Consider the following 22586-nt stretch of genomic DNA (forward strand, 5'->3'; position numbering starts at 1 on the left):
AAGCTTGGCACACCTATCCTTGGCCAGTTTGGCCCATTCCTCTTTGCAGCACCTCTCAAGCTCCATCAGGTTGGATGGGAAGCGTCGGTGCACAGCCATTTTAAGATCTCTCCAGAGATGTTCAATCGGATTCAAGTCTGGGCTCTGGCTGGGCCACTCAAGGACATTCACAGAGTTGTCCTGAAGCCACTCCTTTGATATATTGGCTGTGTGCTTAGGGTCGTTGTCCTGCTGAAAGATGAGCTGTCGCCCCAGTCTGAGGTCAAGAGCGCTCTGGAGCAGGTTTTCATCCAGGATGTCTCTGTACATTGCTGCAGTCATCTTTCCCTTTATCCTGACTAGTCTCCCAGTCCCTGCCGCTGAAAGACATCCCCACAGCATGATGCTGCCACCACCATGATTCACTGTAGGGATGGTATTGGCCTGGTGATGAGCGGTGCCTGTTTTCCTCCAAACGTGACGCCTGGCATTCACACCAAAGAGTTCAATCTTTGTCTCATCAGACCAGAGAATTTTCTTTCTCGTGGTCTGAGAGTCCTTCAGGTGCCTTTTGGCAAACTCCAGGCGGGCTGCCATGTGCCTTTTACTAAGGAGTGGCTTCCGTCTGGCCACTCTACCATACAGGCCTGATTGGTGGATTACTACAGAGATGGTTGTCCTTCTGGAAGGTTCTACTCTCTCCACAGAGGACCTCTGGAGCTCTGACAGAGTGACCATCGGGTTCTTGGTCACCTCCCTGACTAAGGCCCTTCTCCCCCGATCGCTCAGTTCAGATGGCCGGCCAGCTCTAGGAAGAGTCCTGGTGGTTTCAAACTTCTTCCACTTACGGATGATGGAGGCCACTGTGCTCATTGGGACCTTCAAAGCAGCAGAAATTTTTCTGTAACCTTCCCCAGATTTGTGCCTCGAGACAATCCTGTCTCGGAGGTCTACAGACAATTCCTTTGACTTCATGCTTGGTTTGTGCTCTGACATGAACTGTCAACTGTGGGACCTTATATAGACAGGTGTGTGCCTTTCCAAATCATGTCCAGTCAACTGAATCTACCACAGGTAGACTCCAATGAAGCTGCAGAAACATCTCAAGGATGATCAGGGGAAACAGGAGGCACCTGAGCTCAATTTTGAGCTTCATGGCAAAGGCTGTGAATACTTATGTACATGCGCTTTCTCAATTTTTTTATTTTTAATAAATTTGCAAAAATCTCAAGTAAACCTTTTTCATGTTGTCATTATGGGGTGTTGTGTGTAGAATTCTGAGGAAAAAAATGAATTTAATCCATTTTGGAATAAGGCTGTGACATAACAAAATGTGGAAACAGTGATGCGCTGTGAATACTTTCCGGATGCACTGTAAGTAAACTCAAGTAAACAGGGTGACCCGGCTGGTCCCTCAACATTTCATTTGGTCTCTTTCCTTTCTCATGGTCATTAACAAATCATATAAAGCAACAAGGGAGAACAAGGTACGTCACCATTATGGGTACCCTTAAGTTCCCCCCAAGCTCAATGTGAAGACGCCTCTCAGTATCTGCAGAGCTCAAGTCCCTTATATAAAATGGCACAGTATTTCTTTAAATCATCTCTGGATAACTTATAATTGCACTAGCAGCACTAATACTTCCACGAATTTCCGCTTCTTTCCACTTTATTGTGTGAATGCTCGATTCGTCCTTACTGACCTCGGTAAGTGACATGCCCCTTTACAAAAGATTTAAATTTCTTATTGAGAGATAAGCACTTTACGCTCCTTCTTAGCCTTTGTACTTGTACTGATTATGTCCCTGCACTTTGTATGCTCCGCCCATCGCTACTGCCAATTGGATGGATCGGTGAGGTCATCGAGCTGGCCCTGCCTCAATCTGGCAAATGTCATTGCTCCGCTATGACTCACATCTGTAATTCTCCAAGGGGGATCTCAATGAAAATCGCTAGCAATTCTTTGAGGGCAAATCACTCCCCACCCCGGTTGACGATTGCTGCCGATTTTCCAAGGGGAAATTGCGATGACGATCGGTGAGTGGAGCACCGAGATGGCGATTACACTTGACCATAGTGGAAGTAAAAATCGTATGAAAGCTTATGTAGGTAAAACAGTGAAAGGATCGTTAGCTGAGACTCAGGGGGGCGAGAGTGGAGGTCCTTCCCCCAAAGTGGCTTTCCGCAGGATATGCCTACACATCACTTAACTTGCATAAATTCAGCATAGTGTTCAGTGCGGCACAAATTCAGGCTTTGCTTTTTGGAACTTTCTGGAATGATTTTTTTTTTTTTTTTATATTTTATATCCGCGGTTAGTTAAATCCTCGGATGTGGAACCTGCAGACGCTGAAGGCTGACTGTTTGCCAAGGAGATCAAACTGCTATCAAAAAAGGGGCTTTTTAAGTACATTTCAGTGACAATAACAAAAAACAAGGACCAAGTGAAGTATCTTGTTATCTTATGGAAGCTGTTATTCATTTTTTATTCAATACCAGGGGGGCAGTTGTGCCAGAATTCCAAAAGAAACGCTCCATACAAACTCATTGTGGAAACACCTTCACTCTTTCAGCCATTTTTTTTTCTTTTTTTTTGTAATTTCTGCAGCTTTTCTGAGGTGGGCTAAGTGGTCTCATGCCTGACCTTCCTTGTTCCTCATCTGGGCTTGGGACCAGCCATGGCCAACTTTGCCCTCTCGTTGCCAGCACCATATTGTCTCTGCTTAGAATGGCTGATGTTTCTGTTCTCTGTGTCATCCTGGTGATGCCCTTACCCTGGCAAACTTTTGGAAAGCAAGCCATTTGATGAACTGATCTCAGGTCAAAATTGATAAATTCTAATAAAGTTTTGAATTCTCTCATTATAAGTTAAATGTTTTCTTTCATTGTAGGCCGGACCTGATTGACATGAACAAAGTTGCAAGTCAGTGCAGCCGAATTAATTTGGAACAAGCCTTCAATGTCGCTGAACAGCTGGGAGTGGCCAGGCTCCTGGATCCCGAAGGTCAGTAGGACTTGTGTTTTAGTATTCTACGTTTTATTATGTTGTCTAGCACCTTATGACTTGCTGGTATGAACAAACTTCCACATATGATATCATCTTGATGTCTAGTTATGTGAGTTTAATGGGTGGCATCCCAATTGGGGTTGAACAATGATCCTTAGTGTAGTAGAAGGACCAGGGGAGATGAACACTGATGAACATTATCTCCTGCAATACACCAGATGGCAGTATTCAAGGGTTGAGATTCCCACACAGACGTCCACATGGCATGCTGGGATCTGTAGTCCTGTTGTACAGCCCTGCTGAGTTCCGTGCTGGCCACCTAGGGGAGCTGTTAGGATTCATAGTACCCACTTACAGGGACTTCTAGTTGACCTGGAATTGCTTCCGACGGGCCTTGCCCTAGAGCCGGAACTGCTCCCGGGTCGTAGATAAAAGAAGCCGCTCGATCTCAGCCTGGTGAGTCAGAGTCGGGAGAGGAGCTGGATCAAAAGGAAGAAACCTGTTTATTTGCACCCGTGACTGTTTTTGTGTAGTTATGTCTGGAATTTACACCCCCTCTCATAAAGAGTAAGCCAGTAGGTGTCTTTAGCAAAAGTGATCAGACAGACTTGCAGTTGTGCAGGCCACATCAACTGACCCCAGGTGACGTCAGGTTGGCTCCCGTCTTCTGGCAGCTCCACCCCACAGAACACAAAGGACATGAAAGAGTTTTAATTTACACACAGAAATGCAAAAGATATTGTAACAGATAGAGGCACTGTCGACCCCTTGAACCCTCAGACCTGACGTCAGACACCAGATAAAAGTCCAAAATGAATATTTATTATTATAAATAAGTGCACAAAGCACCCTCCTCTCCACAATACGCAATAAATCCACAATAACCAATACTCAATCCTCCACTCCCAGATGCTTAGCCACCCTGCCTCCCAACTCAGCTCAACGCTCTGGTGTTTCTCTGAGTCTTTTATAGTCCTTGACCCGGAAGTGTTTCACCCTCTCTGACCATGTGACTAGAAACACTTCCGGGTCAGAAAAAAATCCTTTTCTTCACCCCGGAAGCACGTCATTCCTTTTGTTTATGTGACTCTGACATACTTCCGGGGCGTAGTAAAAAGAATTACCGCTCCTCCCTGCAGCACCTTCTAGCGGCCCCCGTGGTATCCAGCAGGGTTGTAAAGGAAAACTCCAATTCAAAAAAGCAACGTTTAACAGAAGAATGTAAGTTAGAGGATAAAGTAATTCATAATATTGTTTTTGATAAGGCATTAATGTAATTTTTTATTTACTTTTTATTACGTTTTACTTTTTTACTTCTACTTTTACTCTTTTACATTTTACTATGTTTTATTTTTCATTGGTATTTCAAATAGACAGTAATGGCAAAATACTCAAGTAACTGATTTTCTGTCTGTAATAACTAAGCACAAACCGTCTTTTTTCCACACCCCACATACTCTTCTCTATGCCATCACTTTAAATACAATTGCTTTCCGTAACGGAGGAGAGTCCTGATGCCAAACCCGGGGTTTGGCTAGTGAAGTGTGCAGGGAGCAGAGTTCATTCAGTCAGTCAGTGTGAGAAATAAATACATCGAGGACACAGAAAAAGATTTGGGGAAGCTTCCCTGCATAATGTCCAGTGAGGAAAATGATTTGTTGGTCAAAAAGTTTGAAAAACATTCGACAATCAAACAGAGAAAAATGGCTTCTATTTAAATAATGGCGGCAGGTAGGAAGCTGAGGGCAGATCAGAAGTGACGCCATCATGGCTGTCCAAAAAGTGACGTCATCAAGGGTAGCCGGAAGTGATATCATCAGCGGGGAGTTGGAAGAGGCATTTTACGAGGAGCTGGAAGAGAGGTTGGAAAAGAAGGATTAGTCCTCTGTTGGTCTCTTAAAAGAGGGAGAAAGGCATTAGTGCTCCGTTCCAATCCCTTATCCTTTATTATTTCTCACTCACTTGGACCCTTTGGTTGCCCCCTAAGCGCACGTGTGTGACACAAATCAGTCATTATCTAGTTGTTGTCATGACTGTTTTGCTGAAACAGTTTACTGATTGGCTCTTTCCCAAAGACAGCAGCCATTTATGTGAAATTAAGATGATCGCTCCCGAGTGTCGCGGAATGCAATATAAAAATGTAGCGCACACTGCACATGCCTTAAAAGGGTTCGGTCTTTAATGTCATTGCACCAGTATGTTCATCCAGTGACCAAGACATGTACAGAAGAACTCGTTTGTTTGTAATTGCAAATGGCTGCCTCACCACTTCTTTTAAGCTTGGCTCTTGGAATTATAAGCAGGCTACTATTAGAAAATCTAAGGTAATGACTTGGAGTGTAGGGGGACAGGCACTCCAAAATATAGGAAGGAGCAGATGGTTTCAGGCTTCATACACCATTTTAAAATCAATTCTAAAAGACACGGGTCGCCAGTGTAACAAATGCTAAGACCGGTGTGATGTGCTCAGGATTTCCTTTTTCTCGTTACGTATCTTGCTGCTGCATTGTGAGTGGTTGGAGTCTCATCAAAAAATTAAAAAATAAAAATCTGAAATAGTCTATGCCTTGGGTTGGCAACTTCTGTGCCAGGATTTGGCACCCTCTTTGCCCAGGGTGACTCAGTGCAGAAATGAATGAAAGTCTTAAATTTATGCAATAGTTAGCTTTGATTTAATATGTGACTTTGACCCGATGGAGTAGCAGGTGACATCTTCACCAAAGTCATAAATTGTTGTGGCCCATGTGAGATTCTCTGGCCTCGACTTTAGTGGTCTTCCTGTCAAGTCAGGCAAGTCTACAGGGTATAATGGAGTTTATAGCTGCATGACTCTTTGGAACATCTGACAAACAAACAAACAAACAAATAAATAAATAAAGTGGATTTAGAAGGTATTCAGGCCCTTTTACTTTCGTCACACTTCATTGTCTTGTAGATTTAATTTTAAATGGATACATTTGCCATTTTTGCCCAAATATCTGCACTCAGTAACCCATAATGACAAAGTGACAGAATGTTTTCAGAAAGGTTTGCAATTTTGTTAAAAACTGAAAATTGAAATCTCTCTTTCCTGGAAGTATTCAGACCCTTCATTCAGTACTCTGTAGAAGTCCCCTCCCGCAGCAATTCCGGTTTTCAGTCTTTTGGAAAGTCTCTAGAAGCTTTGCACACCTGGATTTGGACAACTCATACCATTAATCCTGGTTGATTCTCTCAAGCTCCTTTAGATTGGATGGGAAGAGTCTGTGAGCTGCAAATACCAAATAGCATATCACAAAGACATGCATTGCATTTGTCATTCCAACAAATGGGGCTATTTTTATAAATCCCATAACAAATGGCATATAACAGAGACATATTCATTGCATTTTTCATTCCAAGAGATGGAGCACCACAAACATTAGTGCTGTTTTTACAAACTCCATACCAAATGGCATATAACAGGCACACACAGACACTTGTCCGTTTATTAAGGTGGATCCAAGGAATTTGTTGTAGCACATCCTTTTCTCTTTTATATATTTGGCCTCCTTGGCTTTAATTTAGGGTCAGTGGTATCTGCTCATGGGTGTGTTTGATGTTTTTTATTAGTTTCTTTTTCTGCCTTCCCTAGGATCTTTTGGGGTCATCTACATGAATAAATGGGGGTTTTCTAACCCAAGGAATCTGATTTTGAGGTTTATGTTTTTCTAGCTCTTGTCCCGAGAGAGTTGTGTATTTTTAATGTTCTCCTGTGATGACATTTTGTCTGTTTTCGGGCACAGCAAGTACTGTTTGCATCAGCTATTGCCACACAAATCAATCCCATATCCCCCCAGGAACATGGGACACGCAGCATAACATCATTGGCCTGACTGTATAAAGAGTGACACATTCATTTGCGACTCATCTGAACTTGGATTAAAAATAGCATTTGGCGTGAGACTCTTAGAGATAAAACTTTGCCAGGTTAACAGACTTCATCTTGGCATTCTGGTGCTTGATTTTTGTTTAACGATCTCGAGTTGGCGGCAGATTAGTTTGACTTTTTGGTAATGTTTCATCTTCTAATCCTGTTGCTAAAAATTTTTTCACTGTCTCTTGCTGAAACGGCACATTGGTGTCAACATATGAATGCACCAAATGGAATCCAAACCAGACAGAATTGAAGAACAGCACAGTGGCTTCGGAAGGTAGCTGATCTGGGTTCAAATGCTATTCCAGGGCATGTCTTTATGTGTTTCACCTCATGGTTTTTCTCTGGGTTTGCAGGTTTCCTCATATACCACATGCGACATTTAAAATAGCAAGTTTATAAGGAGAACTGACAACTTAATAAAATGTCAGCATGTTTGATCTTCATGAATGTTTGTTTTATTTAGGGCGGCACGGTGGCACAATGGTAGTGCTGCTGCCTTGCAGTGAGGAGACAAGGGTTCGCTTCCCGGGTCCTCCCTGCGTGGAGTTTGCATGTTCTCTGTGTGGGCTTCCTCTGGGTGCTCCGGTTTCCTCCTGTAGTCCAAAGACATGCAGGCTAGGTGCATTGGCGATCCTAAATTGTTCCTAGTGTGTGCTTGGTGTGTGTGTGTGTGTGTGTGTGTGTGTGTGTGTGTGTGTGTGTGTGTGCCCTGTGGTGAATGGGCGCCCTTCCCAGGGTTTGTTCCTGCCTTGCACCCTGTGTTGGCTGGGATTGGCTCCAGGAGACCCCTGTGACCCTGTGTTAGGATATAGCGGGTTGGATGATGGATGGATGGATGGAATGGATTGTTTTATATAATGATTGTTTTCTTTCTCTCAGATGTCGATGTGCAATCACCTGATGAGAAATCAGTCATAACGTATGTGTCCACGCTATATGATGTCTTCCCCAAAGTTCTCGAAGGCTCAGAAGGCATTAACGCCAATGTAAGTTTCTTTGATTTAAATAATAATATTCCAATTTAATGTGAATGTCACACAGAGAGGACTTTCTCCCTGGGCTGTGTTTACTTCTTGTTTTATTGTTGTTTTTGTCATTTTTTTAGTTTTTAGCTGTGCTACCCATCTAAGATGGGTTGATATCTAAGTAGTCAACCATGCATTGTCCATGTCTCTGTGATAAGCTATTTAGTATGGCAATCATAAACACAGTGTTAATGTTTGTGATGTGCCATCTATTGGAATGAGAAAAGCAATGCATATGTCTCTGTTATATGCCATTTGGTATAGGATTTGTAAAAGCAGTGTTACTGTTATGCTGCACCATCTGTTGAAAAGACAAATGCAATGCATAAGCCTCAGGTTTAAGCCATTTGATATGGAATTCATAAAAACAGTGTTAATGTTTGCCATGTGTCATGTGTTGAAACGACAAATGCAATGCATATGTCTCTGTTACATGCCTTTTGGTATATGATTCATAAAAACAGGGTTAATGTTTGTAATGTGCCATCTGTTGGAATGACAAATGCAATTCTTATGTCTCTGATATATGCCATTTGATGTGGGATTCATACGAATAGTGTTAATGTTTGTGATGCACCATGTGTTGGAATGACAAATGCAATGCATGTGTCTCGGGTATATGCCATTTGATATGGAATTTGTAAAAACAGTGTTAGCGTTTGTGATGCGTCATCTGTGGGAATGATAAATGCCGTGCATATGTCTCTGTTATATACCATTTGGCATAGGCTTTGTAAAAGTAGTGTTAATGTTATGATGTGCAATCTGTTGGAATGACAAGTGCAATTCTTATGTCTCTGCTATATGCCATTTGACATGGAATTCGTAAAAATAGTGTTAATGTTTGTGATGCGCCATCAGTGGGAATGACAAATGCATTGCATATGTTTCTGTTACATGCCTTTTGGCATGCGATTTGTAAAAACAGGGTTAATGTTTGTAATGTGCCATCTGTTGGAATGGGAAATGCAATGCCTATGTCAATGTTATATGCAATTTGGTATGGGATTTGTAAAAGTAGTGTTACTGTTATGATGCACCATTTGTTGGAGTGACAAATGCAATTCTTCTGTCTCTGATATATGTCATTTGATGTGGGATTCATAAAAATAGTGTTAATGTTTGTGATGTGCCATGTGTTGGAATGACAAATACCGTGCATTTTATTTGCTAGAAATGTTTTTGATGTACCATCTGTTTGAATGACAGATTTAATGCATATGTCTCTGTGATATGCTATTTTGTATGGCATTCATGAAAGCAGTGTTATTGTTTGTGATGCGCAATCAGTGGGAATGACAAATGCATTGCATATGTCTCTGTTACATGCCTTTTGGCATGCGATTTGTAAAAACAGGGTTAATGTTTGTAATGTGCCATCTGTTGGAATGAGAGATGCAATGTCTATGTCAATGTTATATGCAATTTGGTATGGGATTTGTAAAAGTAGTGTTACTGTTATGATGCACCATCTGTTGGAATGACAAATGCAATTCTTATGTCTCTGATATATGCCATTTGATGTAGGATTCGTAAAAATAGTGTTAATGTTTGTGATGTGCCATGTGTTGGAATGACAAATGCAATGCATATGTCTCTGTTACATGCCATTTGGCATAGGATCTGTAAAAGCAGTGTTAATGTTATGATGCACAATATGTTGGAATGAAAATATCAAATCTCATGTCTCTTCTATATGCCATTTGACATGGAATTCGTAAAAATAGTGTTAATGTTTGTGATGTACCATGTGTTGGAATGACAAATACCATGCATTTTATTTGCTAGAAATGTTTTTGATGTGCCATCTGTTTTAATGACAGATTTAATGCATATGTTTCTGTGATATGCCATTTTGTATGGCATTCATAAAAGCAGTGTTATTGTTTGTGATGCACCATCATTTAGAATGACAAATGCAATGTATTTTATTACTAAAAATGTTTGTGATGCACCATCGTTTGGAAAGATAGACATTGCAACAGGATGGACGCACACACAGAAACTTACCCTTCTATTGAGGTGGATTAGTGGTCATGTTTTGATATTATTTCTGTTAGATTTGTTTATTGTTTGTATTCTGTCCCTTTAAACTTGAGTCCATTGCTTGTGCTCTGTGGGTGGTGCCCCCAGCAGCGGGACCACCTTGACGTCACCACTCCTGATTCCTTCCTCTGGCTATTTAAGACAAAGGAAAGAGGATCTCAGGAGTGGCACCTTGACGTTGTAGAAGTCCATTGTCAGTTCCTAAATGCACAGTCTTGGAGTTTGGCAAGTAAGCGTATTGCACGGTATGCATAACGTTTACGTGAGAAATAAAATTGGATTTGATTTGATTGATTTGTTTGATGTAGCTGTAAATCGGCAGTCTGTGCTGTGAGGTAATCCAGTAAATAAGAAGGACCTCCTTTGCAATCTGTTTGGCTGGCTGAGTTCTTAATGTCATACAGACGTGGACAAATGCGTTGGTCCCCTTAGAACTCATTGAAAAAAGTGCTGTGTGGCCCCTGAAAAGTGATGACATGAAATGCCATTGTCCCCTCTGTACCTGCATGCCTTTGAGATGTCATGAAGAAAATCAAAGCAAATGTGACAAGAGATCAAGTTTTGTTTATTGTACAAAGCACTTCTAAAATGGCCTGAAAACTGTTGTTGGTACCCCTAAAAAAGACCCTAAATCATTGGAGTGATTTTTCAGACTGACTGAATTCATGTCACACATGCGTCTCCAATCGTACAACCAGTCCTTTTACCCATTTAAATGGAGGAAACTCGTCACTCTGCTTTTTGGTGTCCCACACTTACCATGGACCTGAGAAATTAATGGACAGAGTTATCTGAAGAGATCAGAAAGAAAATTCTAGACCAGCACATTAATGGCAAAGGCTGGAAGACCACCATCTCCAAGCAGCTTGATGTTCCTGTGACCACAGTTGCAAATGTTATTAAGAAGTTTGAGATCCATGAGACGATAGGCAATGTGGCTGCAAGAGGAAAATCAACCTCATAATGTACAGCAAAATAGCGAGAATGGTGGACAAAAAGCTGAGGACAACTTCCAAAGAGATCCAAGCTGAACTCCAAGGTCGAGGGTCCATCAGTGTCTGCTCACACCATTCAACGCTTTTTGAGTGACGGTGGGCTCAATGGAAGAAGTGCCAGGCGGACGCCTCCTAAATAAGCCAGACTGCAATTTGCTCAAACACATACTGACAAACCACAATGACATCTGGGAGAATGTGCTGTGGTGGACAGATGGGACAAAACTGGAGCATTTGGACAAGTCACATCAGCTCAATGTCCACAGACAAGAAAATGAAACTTGTGAAGAAAGGAACACCAGACCTACTGTGAGACTTGGAGGAGGCTCATGAAGGTTTTGGGGCTGCTTGGCTGTGTCTGTCACAGCGGGCCTTGAGTCTGTGCAGGGAACAATGAAATCTCAAGACCACCAAGACATTCTGGAGTGAAATGTACTGCCCAGTGACAGGGAGCTCTGTCTCAGTCATAGGTCATGGACCGTCCAACAGGATAAGGAGACAAAGCACACAGCAAAAAGCCCCAAAATAATACCGGTGACGAACAAAACATTGGGACTGTTCTGAAGTGACCTTCTATGAACCCTGATTTGAATCTCTCTGAACATCAATGGAAAGAACTGAAACAAGCCATAAGGCGGGGCTGGATTAACCATTACGCAAAATAAGCCACAGCTTAGGGCATCGGGGGACGGGGGGCACCACAGAAGTTTTCCATTGCTGGATTTACCATATGGACCATATGGTGCAAAACTGCAAATGGTGCAGCAAAAGCGGGTTCCACAAAAAGGGGCCCCCACATTAAATGAAAAAATGACATACACTAACATATATATATATATATATATATATATATACAGATGCGATGTTTGTTCTGAGGATGTTGATGGAGAAGTTTAGAGAAGACCAGAAGGAGTTGCATTGTGTCTTTGTGGACCTGGAGATAGCAAATGACAGGGGGCCTCGAGAGGAGCTGTGGTATTGTATGAAGAAGTCGAGAGTAGCAGAGAAGTACATAAGAGTTGTACAGGATACGTACGAGGGAAATGTGACAGTAGTGAGGTCTGTGGTAGGAGTGACGGAGGTGGGATTACATCAGGGATCGGCTCTGAGTTCTTTCTTATTTGCAATGGTGATGGACAGGTTGACAGACGAGATTAGATAGGAGTCTCTGTGGACTGTGATGTTTGCTGATGACATTGTGATCTGTAGTGAGAGTAGAGAGCAGGTTGAGGAGACCCTGGAGAGGTGGAGATATGAGAGGAGAGGAATGAAGGTTAGTAGGACCACCAAGACAGAATACATGTGTGTGAATGAGAGGTAGGTCAGTGGAATGGTGAGGATGCAGGGAGTAGAGCTGGCGAAGGTGGAGGAGTTTAAATACTTGGGATCAACAGTACAGAGTAACAGGGATTGTGGAAGAGAAGTGAAGAAATGAGTGCAGGCAGGGTGGAGAAGAGTATCAGGAGTGATTTGTGACAGACGGGTATCAGCAAGAGTGAAAGGGAAGGTCTACAAGATGGTAGTGAGACCAGTTATGTTATATGGGCTGGAGATGGTGGCACTGACCAGAAAGCAGGAGACAGAGGTGGAGGTGGCAGAGTTAAAGATGCTAAGATTTGCATTGGGTGTGATGAGGATGGACAGGATTAGAAATGAGGACATTAGAGGGTCAGCTCAGGTTGGACGGGTTGGGAGACAAAGTCAGAGAGGCGAGATTGTGTTGGTTTGAACATGTGCAGAAGGGAGATGCTGAATATATTGGGTGAAGGGTGCTAAGGATAGAGCTGCCAGGGAAGGGGAAGAGAGGAAGGCCTAAGAGAAGGTTTATGGATGTGGGGAGAGAGGACATGCAGGTGATGATGGGGGTGACAGAACAAGATGACGAGGCCAGGAAGAGATGGAAAATAATGATCCACTGTGGCAATCCCTAACAGGAGCAGCCGAAAGCAGAAGATTAAGAATATATATATATATATATATATATCTTGTCACACACGTGCGCATGGGAGGCAGCTAAAGGGCTCGAGGGAAGGCAGTTCTGAGGCATGCCAGGATGTGGCAGAGTGCACTGATTTTTTTTCCGTTGCCTGTAGACCATTCCTGGGAGATCTCACCTGGCTCTCATGACGTCACTTCCGGGACCGAGCCAATGGAAGAAGACATTACCGGCTCCGGCCCCTGTGATGTCACCTCCGGGCTTGAACCAATGGCAGATGATCCTGAGCCAAACCCATATGACCTCACGTCCTTTCTTCCCCTTTAAAAGTCTAACCGTTTCCCCTATGTGTCAGTCTTGTTTTGGACTCTGTATTATGCACAACTGTGTTCTTTATTGAAGAAACAACTAAGCAGCCAGGATACCATATTATACGGGTGGCTGCCCCAACCCTTTATCAGTGTGATGTCTCATTATTATGACAATATATATATATATATATATATATATACACATTAATAAAATAGTAATAATAGAGGTTTATCTTGGGAATCCCACAAAATGATAATCTGCTGACTGCCATACGGTCCACTGAGGCTCAGGTGATCATTCTTGTCTTGGTCATGTCACCCGTCCCGTCCAGTCGTCCACTGAGAGCGAGTGCAGCTCAGACATATGGGGGCACCAACAGTGCTTAGGGTCTCTAAAGGTCTTAATCTGGCCCTGCCGTCTTGAGAAGACCCCCTTCAAAACTAAACCGGATGGAGCAGTTTGCTCAGGACAAGTGGGCCCTGTGGACCGAAGTTTCACTGAGAGCTCCAGGAATCACTTCTGGACAGGGACTGCAGACTCTAAAGGTTGTGTCACCCAATATGAGGTTAAGGATCCCATCAATTTTTGTCTATTTGTGTTCTTAGTTGAAATTTTCCGTTGAATCATAACTCAAAAGCAAAGTCAGATTTTTGTTGAATGCGGAATAAACAATGATGGGAGCTGATGACTGTTATCAGTTTCAAGTAACTTGTGAGACAATTGTGGGGTCTTCTTTCTTCGTGGAGGTGTACCAATGCGTTTGTCCACGTCTGTAAGAGTACCGTTCTCTTTTTTAAATATTATTACACCCAGGACATGACAAGTTTGCTCATCCCGGATTTGAAGAGCATTTCAGAACTTAGACAGGCACTCCACCGCTCTTTGTGGAGGTTTCACGTGAACATCTAATCCGTCACACAGTTCTGTCGTCGTCCTCGTTTCCCTTTTAGCTTTTCATGCTTTAGTTTTGAAAAGGATGAGCCTCTTTTTTTTTTGGCATGAGCAGCTCTTGGCATCAGAATCTCCTAAATGGACGTGTGGGTGTGAAAGACTACACATGTAGGGACTTGTGATGGGAGCAGAGTTTCTTCTGCAGCGCCTGCTTTCTTTTTTTTTCTTTTTTTTTTTTTTTTTTCAGGCCGACTTGAATATTGCTTGGCCCCTGCTAAGGCTCACTCTGGCCATGCCGAGAGCGATCCTTGTAAAATTTCAAAAAAGATATATATATATATATATATATATATATATATATATATATATATATATTTTCATTTTGGTCTGTCAGAGCCTAGGGCAGTGGAATTCCTTTCTCTTCTCAGTTTCAGAATTGTTCACACAGGTCAGTTGAATACGTGGCTCCAACAGGGAAGGAAGGAAGGAAGGACGGACGGAAGGAAGGAAGGAAGGAAGAATGAAAGAGAGATTGTTTTATGGTGTTTTTTTATGATAAAAATAGTTATATAGTGCCTTTCATTAAAAAGATGGTCAAAGTAAATAACAAGGCCTTCAACTTAAGAAAGAAAGAAAGAAAGAAAGAAAGAAAGAAAGAAAGAAAGAAAGAAAGAAAGAAAGAAAGAAAGAAAAAGAAAATTGTATGGTGTTTTTTATGATAAACAAGACTCAAAGTAAATAGCAAAAAATTTCAACTTTATAAAGAAAGAAAAAATAAAAAATGAAATTGTTATATAGTGCCTTTCATGATAAGCTTAACTCAAAGCTAATAAAGCCTCAACTGTGGAAAGAAAGAAAGAAAGAAAGAAAGAAAGAAAGAAAGAAAGAAAGAAAGAAAGAAAGAACATAGTTATATAGTGCCTTACATTAAATAGATGGTCAAAGTAAATAACAAGGCCTTCAACTTACTTTCTTTCTTTCTTTCTTTCTTTCTTTCTTTCTTTCTTTCTTTCTTTCTTTCTTTCTTTTGAAAGAAAGAGATTGTTTTATAGTGCTTTTTATGATATGCAAGACTCAAAGTAAATAGCATCAAAATTCAACTTTATAAAGAAAGAAAAAAGAAAAAATGAAATTGTTATATAGTGCCTTTCATGATGCTTAACTCAAAGCTAATAAAGCCTCAACTGCGGAAAGAAAGAAAGAAAGAAAGAACATAGTTATATAGTGCCTTACATTAAATAGATGGTCAAAGTAAATAACAAGGCCTTCAACTTTCTTTCTTTCTTTCTTTCTTTCTTTCTTTCTTTCTTTCTTTCTTTCTTTCTTTCTTTCTTTCTTTCTTTTGAAAGAAAGAGATTGTTTTATAGTGCTTTTTATGATATGCAAGACTCAAAGTATATTGCAACAAAATTCAACTTTATAAAGAAAGAAAAAAGAAAAAATGAAATTGTTATAGAGTGCCTTTCATAGTAAACATCAGTCAAAGAAAGGAAAGAAAGGTGATTGTTATATAATGCCTTTCATTTAAATAATATTCAAAGTATATATTGCATTCAACTTTTGAAAGAAAGTAAAGCATCATAATGTAGTGCCTTCCATGATAAGCAAAACTCAAAGCAAATAAAGCCATCAACTGTGAAAAGAAAGAAAGAAAGAAAGAAAGAAAGATTGTTTTATAATGCATTTCATAATAAGCAATATGCAAAGCAAATTACAAAAAATTCAACTTTAGAAAGAAAGAAAAAGAAAAAAATGAAATTGTTATATAGTGCCTTTCATGATAAGCAAAATTCAAAGCAAATAAAGCCTTTAATTTTGGAAAAAAAGAAAGAAAGAAAAGAAAGAAAGCCTTAGGGAACAGGCATTTCTAAATGGCATAAACTGTGAAATCCGTTGTCATCTGCTGCACAGTGGTACCAGAGCATCCTACAGGTACCATGCTGTGGCCGTTTAAGAACACCTGAACAGGACCATGTCAGCCAGGTCTCGTATTATTCTGCAATGACTTTTACAAGTCCGGCTTATCTTCCCCATCAGATCCTCAACTCTAGAGGTGCATTGTCCGACCTCCACTCCTAACTCTGAGTCACCTGTCTGAGGTGGAGAGACTTCTGCGTGACACCCCCTTAAACCCTTACTTGTGTTGTTCACAAAGGCACATCTAGTGTGTAAGTGTTATGTTGGGTAGAAGAAGGATGAAGGCCATCTGGGAGGAGACATGGAGAAGAGGAAGAGAAAGAAGAAGAAGAGTGTTGTGTTTGTGTTGTTGTTATTAAGGAGTCTTTGTTAAGGTGAAGAATTGTTAATTCAACCTGAGACTTGTATCTGTGAGATTGTGTCTGGGGTGTGGGGGCTGCAATGCCTCCTACAGCATGCACTGATACAGCGTGTTGCTGCACCCACCACACGACAAACCACCTCAGGATCCCAAATTAGGACCCGAGTGCAGCGGTGCAGTAGGTGACACCTCAGCACACACACAATAGTTCAAATGTAACTAGTAACACTGTAAAACACTGTAAAAGGCGCTATATAAAATAGTCCTCTGCTCAGTTGATTTCCTTAAAATCATTTTTAAATACAATCTTAGCCTTCTGCAATGGCGCTGCCACAAGATTCAATGTGATTCAATGTGATATGTGTGAAGGCCTTACTGAAAGAATAGGTTTCACCTTTTGCAAAAAAAAAAAAAATCAAAATGAAGTGTTTCCAGTTCTTCCCAGCTACAGTACCATTGGGCTTCCAGTTTCTCAGCTCCACATGCAGTGTTCAAAAGCGGCTGTCTTTGCCCCTTAGAGCGAAAGGGGAAATCGGTCAGTCCAAGTGACCAGTTAGGCTTTTGACTGCCAAGGTGGCTCTTCTTCACAGGGTGGGCCCGCTTCACAGTGCGCATGACACTTTGGCTGTGATCCGATGTAGAAGGGCCAAACAATGAGCTCATTCTTTTGTGCCGCTTGCGGGATTTCATGGGACTGAGTGTTAGTAAGAGTGGAATGACAGGGAAGGCCTCTGATCTTGGAAGGTGACATCACCTCTGAAGAAACCGTCTTTCATCCAATTTCAGACTGAAGATGTTTTGGCTCTTTGTTCTTAATTGAGCCGGAGCCAGACATTCCAAACCCCAATTCCAAGAAAAAAAAAAAAAGTGTGGGACACTATGGAAAACGCTAATTAAAAACAAACAGGAGTGACCTGTAAGTGCTCTACACTGAAAACACTACAAGAGCACATCATAGGGTGCTTTATCTCTTGGATTTATTTATTTTGAAAATATACACTTGCGTCAAATCTGATGAGTGTGATGTGCTCCGAAAAAGCCGCTCTGCCGTAACTTTCAATAACATTCATTAAGCATTTAGGCACTGAAGATGCATGTTGGGTGGGCACGTTTACCCAGCAGGCTTTTCCCCCCTTTCATCCTTCATGCAGGTCTTCAGTTGTACCGCTCCATTGTTGCTGTCATGGCCAGGTAGGTGAATGACAGACGGAAAAGGAAATTTGGGGCGTCAACGGGGGTCATCCCTTTTTATTGTCTGCAGACAAAAGGAAAGTAAAGAAAAAGAAATAGTGCTCTAAGGTGTGTGAGTCTGATTTGCAGTGGTGTCCGTCCGGTGGTTACTCAGGTCAGTAAATGGCGCATCCCTCCAGGATGTCTGGGACTTTATGGCAGCTGAACCGGAAGGGGCAGGCTTAATCGCCATCTCTGGGCAGCAGGGGGAAAAGAAAGAGAAGAAAAGGTTAGCGCCAGCGCCCTCTCTCATCTCGGCAGTTCATTACATACCTCCACTGAGCCTGTGAGGAGCTCCACCGTATTTTTCACTTCATCATGTGCCCCACAGGTCAGGACTGCCAGGCTCGTATTTACGCAGCCATGCACTCGTTATCCGGGCAGAATGCTGTCTGCAGTTGTCCTGCTGGAAAATGCAGGGACATCTCTGGAAAAGATGGCATCTGAAGGGCAGCGTGTGTCTCTCTAAAATTTCTACCAATCTTTCAGCATTAATGGCATACTTACAGATGCCATGGGCACTGACCCCCACCCCCATCATACCATGTCAGATGCGGGTAACTTGATTGGTTTGGTCCTTTTCCACGTTGGCTGTTTTTTCCAAAAACGTGTTTGAAGTTCTGACTTGTCAGACCATACAACACGACCCCCCTATGCCATGGCCCATGTCAGAAGTTGCCGTCGCTTGTGTACGGTGTTGATGTTTGGCTTTTGCTTGGCATTGAAATGACTTAATTTGCCACTGTTGCCTGAGAATGGTTTACTAATGTCACCTTAGTCTTCCTAATCAAGGCCCCGGGGGGGGGGGGAGGGGGTGTTGGTTGTTAGGGGGTGCAGGGGCCTATCCCAGCTAGCACAGGGCGCAAGGCAGGAACAAACCATGTGCAAGGTACCAGTCCGTCGCAGGGCAAACACACACACACACAGACACACTCACCAAATGGCCAGTTTAGCGTCGACAGTCCACTTCACCTGTATGTCTTTGGATGTTGGGAAGAAACCCACACAGACACAAGGGGAGAACATTTAAACACCATGTAAGGGACCACCCAGGGACGTGAACCCTGCTCTCCATTCCCACACCCAGGTCTTGATATCCATTACAGACGTATGACGGTGTTTGAGACGGCGGAGATCCCACGCATTCACAAGTGCTTGTAAGCTGTGCCCTTTATGAGACTTTGACTGACTTCCTTCAATCTTTTAATTATGTTCTGCACAGTAAAGGGAGTTCCATCCATTCATCCATCCATTATCCAGCCCGCTATATCCTAACTACAGGGTCACGGGGGTCTGCTGGAGCCAATCCCAGCCAACACAGGGCGCAAGGCAGGAGTAAAGGGAGTTCAGTGTCCAAAATTCTACCAGCTTGTCTTTGGGGAACTTCGTCCTCAAAGTGTTGAATTGTTCCCTGATAACTGGCGAGCCTCACTCCATCCTTTCTCTTGAAGGAATCAGCCGTTTTTTGGAGGCTTCTTGTATACTTGATCATGATGGCTTCACCTTGCTATGTCAACTTGTTACATCGCCATTGGTCCCAAACTAACCTGGTCCTAACTTTTATGGAAGAAACCTGTGTCTTCTAAAAGCAATTCAGTTGATTAGGTCATGCATGAAAGGCCTTGTCTTTATATAGTTTGTGTTGGAATACAAGACCACGTCAGCTTACAGACCACTCCTTTGTGTTTTGTTTATAGCATTTTCCATTCGTTCCCAACTTTTCTGGAATGTAATTAACCCCTTCATGCATGATCTTTAAACCAGTTTTTTGACAAAACAAGTGGGGAATTGGTGACTTCAAATTGTGCCCTGTGTATGTGTGTGTGTTGGAATGGACTGGTGGTCTCTCCAGAGTTGGCCCCTGCATTACCCCTAGAGCTTCTGAAACTCCCCCCCCCCCCCTTGAAAATGTTGCATTATATTAACATGATCTATTGAAAGTTTCAGATTCTTTATTTTGTTCTTCATACAGGACGTCGATATCAAGTGGGTGGAATACCAAAACATGGTCAATTACCTCAGCCAGTGGATCAAACACCACGTGACCGTCATGTCTGACAGAACATATCCTAACAGTCCTGTAGAACTTAAAGTAAGTCCCTCATCTCCACAAATTACTTCTAACTCACCGAGTTTACTCAGCTCACTGCCCCAACTTCTCAATCACATTGTAGTGACCACCATAAACTGAGTACTGCCAGTAATTCAAGCTCTTGTCACAGAGTGTCACCAGGTGGGTGTGCAGCATTGTTCATAATGGCCATTCTCTACCACCTCCAGCAGGTCCAGGGGGCGTCCCATAACTGAGCCTGCCTTCTTCATCAGCTTGTTATTAATAAAGTTAATAATAACGCTTGTTACTACAGCAATAATATTTAATACTGTTAATGTTTAATAACGTGCTAACAATGTTTCATAATGTTACTAATGTACGGAATGTGACAGTAATGTTTAATTATGTTAATAATAATGTTTCATAATGTTAACAATGTTCAAAATGTGGCAATAATATTAATAATAATGTTTAGTAATGTGGTAACAATGTTTAACAATGTTGCTGATGTTTGGAGGGTGATGATAATGTTTAATAATGTTTTACCACCTGATTCTCTATTTTCTTTATTGCTGCATATCCAAAATAAAATTTATGTTGTCATTTACTGTGCAAAAAATATTATTGTGCTAAAAAAAAACTGATTCCTTAGCCTTTAAATATAATTATTTAAATTATACACATACACAGTATGTTTTAAAATGTTAGGAACATTCATGTATTATAGTGCTGATTACACTTTTGTTTAGGTATCCATTGTAATCCAGCTACTGTCATTCTATAACCCTTTTATTAAGTATGCAATTAGCAATAATGAATTATTATTCAATTATGTCATTTTAAATTGTTTTATATCACGTTAAAAAAGCTTTGAATATTAGTTACTTATAATGGCTACTCAGAATAAATGGTTACATTAAGTGCTTTATGCTTTGGAAGGGCTCTATATAAATATTATTAATTAAAATAACAATATTAATAATAATGTTGAGCTACTATCATTCTATAACCCTTTTATTAAGTATGCAATTAGCAATAATGAATATTTATTCAATTGTTATGTCATTTTAAATTGTTTTATATCCTGTTAAAAAAGCTTTGAATATTAGTTACTTATAATGGCTACTCAGAATAAATGGTTACATTAAGTGCTTTATGCTTTGGAAAGGCTCTATATAAATATTATTATTATTAATTAAAATAACAATATTAATAATAATAATAATAATATTCAGCTACTATCATTCTATAACCTTTTTATTAAGTATGCAATTAGCAAAAATGAATTATTATTCAATTATGTCATTTTAAATTGTTTTATATCCTGTTAAAAAAGCTTTGAATATTAGTTACTTATAATGGCTACTCAGAATAAATGGTTACATTAAGTGCTTTATGCTTTGGAAAGGCTCTCTATAAATATTATTATTAATTAAAATAACAATATTAATATTAATAATAATAATAATAATATTCAGCTACTATCATTCTATAACCTTTTTATTAAGTATGCAATTAACAATAATGAATTATTATTCAATTGTTATGTCATTTTAAATTGTTTTATATCATGTTAAAAAAGCTTGGAATATTAGTTATTTATAATGGCTACTCAGAATAAATGGCTTTGGAAAGGCGCTAAATAAATATATTATAACTATTAATAAAAATAACAGTATTAATAATATTAATAATGTTCTTCTTCTTAATAATAATAACAATAATAATCCAGATTCTTAAGTTCTGAATAAATCCTCTTGTTAGCCAGCCAGCCGCCTTTGAATAATAGTTTTTTGCCTACCCGAAATAAATGGTTGTATTAAGTGCTTTGAGCCTGGGAAAGGCGCTATATAAATATCGTATTATTATTATTAATAATAATAATCCAGATTTTTAAGTTCTGAACAAATCCCCTTTTTAGCCGGCCGGCCTTTTCGTAAAGCTTACTGAACCTTTTGGAGTTTCCCATTCCTGATGGCTATTTGCTTATGCTGTGTAAAAAGTGAGACTTGGCCGGGACTCCATTGACAGCAATGTCACCATGGGGCAGAACAGGAGTTTGGCTCCAAGATGGCCCTAAAAGGGAGACGACCCGATATGCCAGTGTGTGTATTTGGTGCCAGCGTTTTGTTTTCCGCATATCCCAACATATTTTCCGTTGTATTTGCACGTAAGTCAAAATGAGATGTCGTTTCTGTGTTATATATGCAGACGATCTAGCGCGTAGCACGTTTCAGTTGTTGTGAGCAGTAGTCGATATCAAATAAAATTACGTGAGCCATATGCGTCATTAAATTGTAAAAGTGATGCACAAACGCCGGCTCTTATTTCGCGCAGTTAAGCAGGTGCTCGAGAAGACATTTCGAGCGTGTCGAGTCGATGTGCGGCAGCGCCTAACCGTGAGTGTCCAGAACTGCCCAGAGTGACGGTGCTGTGCAGTTTAAAGACGTAAACTATTCCTTTTTTTGCCCGGTTGTTCGCAGTCATGGAGGTCTCCTTGTGCCCCCGCAGCTCTGTAGTCCTAGATAGGCGCTTTTTAAATGGTAGGCTCGCGAAGTCTTTTCCACCTTCCCGCCTGAAGGCATTTTTTTCCGCTAAGCACTGAGTTTTCATTAGCCACTGAAGAGACTGGCAAGAATGATGCGCAGGGTGTTGTAGAAGATGAAGTTACGCCGTTTGCACAAGGATGGGGCGCCTTTTTTGTGCGATAGCCACACCCTGTATTTAAAACATCCCTCTATATAAATAAAACTCGGAACCGTTTCCCATTTTTGTTGCCTTTTACTTTCCAGGCACTTTACAATCAGTACCTGAAGTTTAAAGAGTCGGAAATTCCATTGAAAGAGAATGAAAAAGCAAGAATTAAACATCTCTACCGGCTACTAGAGGTATGTACCTTTTGGCATGTTCTGCATAACTGCTCTGACGCCAATTTT

At 41.0% G+C, this 22586-nt stretch overlaps 1 protein-coding gene across 1 annotated transcript in view; it reads left to right on the forward strand.

Annotated features, from left to right (window-relative positions):
* The window catches only part of dst (dystonin), a 565996-nt gene that overhangs the window by 231794 nt on the left and 311616 nt on the right, over positions 1-22586 (forward strand). The window contains exons 10-13 of the mRNA XM_051919257.1: positions 2871-2983; positions 7764-7870; positions 19570-19689; positions 22443-22538. Coding sequence (XP_051775217.1) covers positions 2871-2983; positions 7764-7870; positions 19570-19689; positions 22443-22538 — 436 coding nt within the window. The remainder of the gene's footprint in view (positions 1-2870; positions 2984-7763; positions 7871-19569; positions 19690-22442; positions 22539-22586) is intronic.

This window comes from Erpetoichthys calabaricus, chromosome 15 (genome assembly GCF_900747795.2).
Source record: "Erpetoichthys calabaricus chromosome 15, fErpCal1.3, whole genome shotgun sequence".
NCBI classification, from domain to species: Eukaryota; Metazoa; Chordata; class Cladistia; order Polypteriformes; family Polypteridae; genus Erpetoichthys; species Erpetoichthys calabaricus.